The 7,395-nt window shown below is 39.4% G+C and overlaps 1 protein-coding gene across 1 annotated transcript in view; it reads right to left on the reverse strand.

Annotated features, from left to right (window-relative positions):
- Positions 1–7,358, reverse strand: part of dhx58 (DEXH (Asp-Glu-X-His) box polypeptide 58) — a 37,902-nt gene extending 30,544 nt beyond the window's left edge. Inside the window, exons 1-2 of the mRNA XM_043674958.2 lie at positions 7,222–7,358; positions 2,615–2,798 (exon numbers count right to left, since the gene is read on the reverse strand). Coding sequence (XP_043530893.2) covers positions 2,615–2,791 — 177 coding nt within the window. The 5' untranslated portion in view covers positions 2,792–2,798; positions 7,222–7,358. The remainder of the gene's footprint in view (positions 1–2,614; positions 2,799–7,221) is intronic.
- Positions 7,359–7,395: the final 37 nt, after the last annotated feature.

The following is a 7,395-nucleotide window of genomic DNA, read 5'->3' on the forward strand; positions in this document are numbered from 1 at the left end:
TATTAACATTCTCTCCTACCTCTATTGGCAATGCTTTTCACACTGTTGACAGATGGAGTCAAGGAACACCTTCATCCCCACTCAATAAATCAATACCAGTTTCATGGTCATCATTAGGTTCAACAGCTTAATCTGAATATTCTACAATAGTTTTGATGGATACTCTACTGCTGTAGATAAGATGGCTCCTGCTATCTGAAACAAATATGCTCAGTATCCATTTTTGGTTATGAATTTACACTTCAGTCCTGCACATATTTTGGAAATAAGTAAAAATTCAACTCCCTGACAAAGTGCAAATGAGAAAAGCAAAAAAGGTTACCCAGCTATTTTCTTTATACAATTGTGGGACGTGGGCGTCACTGGCTGGCCAGCATTGATAGCCCATCCCTATTGGCCCTTGAGAAGGTGGTGGGGGCTGCCTTCTTTTACCACTGCAGTCCACTTGCTGTGGGTTGACCCACAATGTTGGTAGGGAGAGAATTCCAGGATTATTATTAGTAATTATTAATTTAAAATGATTAATTTGGAGTATAATACAACATTAAAGCCTGCTTTTCACAGGCAACATATATTGGTATCAGTATACACTCAGTTCTGCTATAACGCAGCACTTCCGTTCTTGTGCAATCCCATGTTATAAGAAAATTGCTTCCTAGCAGCACCATTTAAACGAATGGGGCTGGAATTGTGTTATAACCAATACACGCTTTAAAAGTTCGCACCTCAGAAACAGTGTCCCCAATTTGTTAAACGCATCAAAGCAAATTCGCATTAACAAAATGCGCATTACAGCAAAACAAGCTGTACTGTGTTAGTAAAGTTGTCATTATGACTTAGTTGGTAGCATTCTGGCCCTTGAGATATAATATTCTAGGCTCAGGTTCCAATCCAGGGTGTGAGCACAGAATAATATCAGAGGCAGTACTGAAGGAATGCCGTGCTACCAGCGGTGCTGTCAGACGAGACATTAAATTGAGGCCCCATGTACCTTGCAGACATGTATGGCAAAGAACCCATGTAATTCCTTCACAGGATGAGGCTCGTCCAGCATTTACTGCCCATCCCTAATTGCCCAGAGGGCACTTGAGAGTCAATCACATTGCTGTGGGTCTGCAGTAACATGTAAAACAGACCAAGTCAGGGTGGTAGTTTCCATCCTTCAATGACATTTGTGAACCAGATGTTTTTTCACCCCAAAATCAATACCAGTTTCATGGTCATCATTAGATTCCAAATTCCCAATTCAATCGAAAATTCCATACTCTGACATGGCAGGGTTTGAACCCAGGTCGCCAAATCATTCCTGAGGTCTCTGGATTAATAGTCTGGCAAAAATATCAGTAGGCTACTGCCTCCCCTTGATACTAGCTTATTGAAGAATAAGGGAGTTATTCCCAGTATCCTGGCCATTATTTATTCCTTAATCAAAACCACAAAAACAGATTATTAATCCATTGCCTGTTGATGGGAATTTGCTGTGCACAGACAGGCTGCTGTGTTTCCTACATTAGAACAGTCACGATTACACTTCAGAATTTCCTCACTGGCAGGAAACACCTTGAAACGTGTTGATCCCACAAAAGAGCACTATACAAATGCAGTTTTCTTTTAATATTGTTCACTGAAAGTGAATCAAAACATTTTTTTAAGGTTTCACTTTCATTTCTGCCTTCCTGCAACAAAACAATCACAGTGAAAGAAATGGAGAAAACAAGACAAACAGGAAGGTATAAGTATCAACAGTCAAATAGAAAGAGGAGCTCAGCAGACAGATCTAAATCAATCTTAAGGTATGCTTTCCCAGATGCCCTTTAAAGTAACCACAGGAACAGCTACCATTACTGTCCCATTTTAACATTATGAGTGCAACATGCCAAAATTGTACCTGAACACACTACTGGATGCTCATATAATATTTGTAAAATGAAACAACAATACAAGTGGATATGGCTGATCATACCACCATGTCATCAATTAGAATCAGAGTGATAAAAAACAAGAGGCCATTTGGCCCATTGTATATTTTGAAGAGGAATTCAGTTATTTCTGAAGTTTTTTTTCCTGTCAGCTTATTAACCTGACAGCCAATGCAATCTGAGACTTTCCACATGTTAGCATAAGCAACTTATACCATGAAGACTTGCAATCTTGTTGAGTCAGATATCTTGAAGTTTATTAACAACACTGTTTATATGGCTAAAATATCACAGACTTATACACACAGCCTACATTCTGTGCTTACTGATAATACTGTACATTATATACATATAGATGACTGGCGACATTGAATCCATGACACAGAAAGGATGACTGAAAGCAAGGCAGGAAAATATATATACGCACACATTCAAACCTTTTTACTGGAATATCTCATGTCCTGATGCCATTTCACTGTTTTAAACAGCCTTTCTGGACTGTGATTTATATCAGAATATAAAACATGCAACTGTAATCCCTCATCCATGAAACCATTCCAGTAAATCCCTTTTATACCATGTTCATACTCACTGCCAGAATAATACGTTACCTTACCATGCAATGCTATTCCATTAAATAGTACCTTTTAATTACTCAATTTTATAACATAAAAAGTGACTGTATCTATTTTTACCTTATTTACAAGAACAGCGACTTTGCCTTTCCCTCCCTTTATATCCAGGTGGTGTCTGGTAACAAACACAGCTGCACGGGTCTTCCCTCCACCTGTCGGGAGCCATATGATGATATTCTTGCCCCGAAGAGCAGGCTGTATAACTTCCCACTGGTAGTTCCGTAGATCAATTTGCATTATATATCTGGAACAGACTGAAAAAAATTAACACTTCTCCACCAATAAACTGAGTTAAAATAAAACAGGTCATGGATTTAGTTTAGGACTAAATCATTCCAAATTACCGTTGTTTACCAAAAAGAGGATAGTTTCTATTTACATTTCCCTGTGGTTTAAAGATGTATTAGTAAAAGATGTGGAATCTGACAGTCAAGGTCATGGGGTATGGATGTCATTCGCTAGGTCAGCCTGATTTCCCAGAGAGCATTTTAGAGTTAACCAAATTGCTGTGGGTCCAGAGTCACATATAGGCCAGACTGGGTAAGGACAGCAGATTTCCTTTTCGAAAGGACATGAATCAACCAGAGGGGTTCTTAGCTTGTTGTTACGTTTGGCTAGCTTTTCATTCCAAATTTTATTGAATTTTAACCTATGTCCATTAACCTGAGGTTCTGGATTACTATTCCAGTGATATTACCACTACATCACCACTTCCCTGGCAGTGGATTTAAAATGTGTCAGAGATCTAAATCTTCATTTTCCAAGGATGAAAGATTGCAGTAAGTAGAATTAATGGTACAAGCACGCACAAGCCAGAGATGGTTATGGATTGGTTTAATTTTCCAAACTCCTTTGATTCAGTGAGGTTCCATTATTTTGAACGATAGTGATTGCAACTCTTCTATTAAAAGAGCTAGAGACCAAAAACAGGCCAGTTGACTTAGCATCATTCACAGTGAAAACATTAAGCTATGATTAAAGAGGTTATAGCAGGGCATGTAGATAAGTTCAATGTAATCAGAGCAACGGAAGGACTGCTTCAGTGAAAGACAGGTTGCAGTGTAGGACATTCTGCAGCTGCATCTGAGGGGCATCTGTAAAGACTTTAAACGTGAAACTGTTTCCAAAATATGAGGCATGATGTGAAAAACCTCTTAGAACTGTGAGGTCTTGAGCCGACCAGAGAGCAAGCTTTACTAGAGCTGATACTATGCATGGGATAGGTTTGATTAATGATCTCCTGGTGAAGGTCCCTCTAGGTAGAAATGACCATAATACAATTGAGTTTAAATTCAGTTTGAGGGAGAAGGAGTGAGTTTGAGACTATTTATTTAAAATTAAATAAGGCCAATTATGAGGTCCTGGAAGCAGAACTGACAAAAGTGGATTTGCAAATTCAGCTACAGCATAGGTCAATAGAGATACAGTGGTAGACATTTAAGAGGATATTTCAGAGTACACATACATCAAAAGCTGTAGAAAAATTCCAAGGGACCAATCCCACTATCTGTGGTTAAATAGAAATATTAAAGGTAATATCCAACTTAAAGGAAAAGCATATAACTATGTAAAGATAGGTGGCCAATCAGAAGGCTGGGCAGGATATAATAAAAAAGCAAAATAAAAAAAATTAAGGAAGGAAAAATTAGAGTATGAGAGAAAACTAGTCAGAAACATTAAACTAGATACTAAGAGTTTCTATAAATATTTTCAAAAGAAAACTGTTATTGAAGAATGTTAGTTCTATAGAAAATCAGACTGGAGTATAATGGAAATTAAGGAAATAGCAGATGAATTGAACATGTATTTTGCGTCTATCTTCATTATAGAGGATACAAGCAACATCCCAGAAGCAGTGATAAATCTGAAAATGGAAAGAGGAATTCAGGAAAATCATAATCATGAAAGAAGTGTTGCTGACAAAACAGGAGAAAGTGAGGTCTGCAGATGCTGGAGATCAGAGCTGAAAATGTGTTGCTGGAAAAGCGCAGCAGGTCAGGCAGCATCCAGGGAACAGGAGAATCGACGTTTCGGGCATAAGCCCTTCCTGAAGAAGGGCTTATGTCCTAATGGATTTCATCCTAAGGTATTAAGGGAAGCACCTCATGAGATAGTTAATGAACTGGTTTAATTTTCCAAAACTCCCTCAATTCTGGGAGGTTCCATTGGATTGAAAGATAATGATTATAACTCCTTTATTCAAAAGAGATTGAAACAGAAAGCAGGAAATTACAGACCAGTCATCTTAACATCTGTCATAGCAAAATTGGTAAAAGCTCCAACAAGGAGTTATAACAGGGAAGGTAGACTAATTCAAGGTAATCAGGTACAGTTAACACAATTTTGTAAAAAGGAAACCATGTTTCAACAATTTATTGGAGTTATTTGAGGAAATAACATGGTGTGGATAAAGAGGTTCCAGTACATGTGTCACCTCAGAGGTTATTGTGGAAAAATATAAGCTCATGATGTAACGAATAGCATACTGGCATGGATAGAGGATTAGCTGGTCAACAGAAAGCAGAAAACAGGCATAAGTGAGTCTTTTTTACAAGATGTAACAAGTGGAGTACCACAAGGATCAATGCTGGGACCTCAACTGTTTGTAATTTAGACAAATAACTTAGGTGGAGGGATAGAAAGTGTGTTTACCAAGTTTGCTGATGACACAACGATAGAGATGTTCACAATCATAAGGGGCCTGGTAGATAAGGAAAGACTTCTTAAGATGAAAGAGAGAGTACCGTTTTAAGGTAATTGACAGAAGAAGCATTGGAGACATGTTGAGAAAGTTTTTAAGGCAGTAAATGGCTAGGATCTGGAATACACTGGGAGTGACCGGAACACAAGTTCAATTGAGGCTTTGAAATGATTATTGTTGGAAAAGAAAGAATGAGCGGGGTAAGAGGGAGAGGGTGACAACCTTTTCATTTGGAAGGCATCAGTGGAGACAGAAATAAGAGTTAACAGACTTGATTCTATACAGATGCTGCCTGACCTGCTAAATATTTCCCAAACTTTCCATTTTTTTAAATTTCTGGATCACTGAACAGTTTGATAAGCATCTTATATAAACTCAATGGAATGTTTCTGTCGAGCACCATTGTGATGCCTGTCCTTAGAAATGAGGGATGAAAATAAATCAACATTGTGAAAAGATCCACAATATATTATGTCATTTCTAAAAGGACATTAGTATGATAGTATGATAGCGGCTAATGAGACTTAATTTCTGCATAATGATTAATTGAACATCTGGCACAGGACCATTGAATGAGATGAGTCATACTTAAAGCTCAGCCGGGGACTGCTTCATGAAAGACGCAACATTTTTTCATGCACATCCATTCACCCATCTTTCTTCAATTCAAGCATTCATCCCTTAATCTTCTCACTGTAGATGCATTCTTAAGACAATGTCAACTTAAGTCAGTCCAATATGCACCCACAGGTCTTGTTTGTCAGACTGGACAAGACTGGTCAGAATAACTGGCTATCTCTCCTGTCTCTATACAAGATCAGGATTGAAGCAAAGTTGCATGAATGCAAACAGGGTGGCTCAGTGGTTGGCACTGCTGCCTCAAGGAGCCAGGTTCGATTCCAGCCTTGGGTGTCTGTCTGTGTGGAGTTTGCACATTCTCCCCTTGTCTACATGGGTTTCCTCCCACAGTCACAAAAATGTGCAGGTTAGGTGAATTGGTCATGCTAAATTGCCTGTAGATTTAGGTGCATTAGTTAGGGGGAAAGGGTCTGGGTCTGGGTGGGTTACTCTTCGGAGGGTCGGTGGGGACTTGTTGGGCCGAAGGACCTGTTCCACGCTGTAGGGGATCTGAAAAACAAAACTGACCTGTGTGCCCAGATAGGGAGCTACATCTTACAGTCCTGTGTCAAAACAAACTACCTACCACGTCACACGCCAAAGTTTCATTTCTCCTGCCTGCTGACCCCGCCCTCGGATTATGTTCTCGCCTGAAACTCTTTTCCTTTTCCTGTAATAATGCAGCATTTGCTGAAGTCAGCTCAGTTCATGTGAACTAGAACATGAGAAATACTGGGTGCCTCTTTTGGCATTACAGACAATATCAGTAAACATCAAAGTTAAAAACCTGAGACATCTGTCCTCGTTACACTGTTTTCCACAGTGACACCAGGTAATAGATTTCAAAAAAGACAATTTGCTGAAATCCACGGATGGCTCACTGGGGAAATTAGCTGACTGGTACATTGACAACAGCACTAAGCGCACGTACTGGGTTTAGGAACAAGCCAAGCCAATTTCATGCTCTCGATCTGATTTAGTGACCCTGACGGTTAAACACATGATTGGGAGGACGAGGTGAGACCACAATCAGCGTCGGCTCTAATACATATGCCGTCAACCCTTAAGCGCACAGCAACGTCTGCTGGTACGCACACACAAAATGTAAAGAATAACTACTGCGGCGGGCTGGTGGCTACCACAGAATTGTATCCCCATGCGACTGGTGCATGTAGATAGGGAAGGGAAGGTTAGAAAGTTGGAAGAACGAAGAGATTTGGAGAAAATGCATTAATTATTTTAAAGAAAATGATCAAGCGTATAAATCAAAAATAAAAGTATATTAAAAGCAAATGAGGAAAAAAATAGAAGTTACAAGAGAGGAATGAAGAATCAAACACAACCTCACCCTTGAAGCTCTCCTTGCTCATCTCTGAAGGAGGAGTGAGGGAAATAGCAATGTGTCACGAAACCTTTTCCAATCGAGATTCGCCTTTTTGTGTACAACAGGAATTGAAACTGAAACTGAGCATTTCTGCGGAGCTGCCCGGAGGGGCCACTGAAGGAGTACAGTGACATCCAA

This window comes from Chiloscyllium plagiosum, unplaced genomic scaffold (genome assembly GCF_037043375.1).
Source record: "Chiloscyllium plagiosum isolate Xiang-an unplaced genomic scaffold, Cpla_swu_hap1 HiC_scaffold_32, whole genome shotgun sequence".
NCBI classification, from domain to species: Eukaryota; Metazoa; Chordata; class Chondrichthyes; order Orectolobiformes; family Hemiscylliidae; genus Chiloscyllium; species Chiloscyllium plagiosum.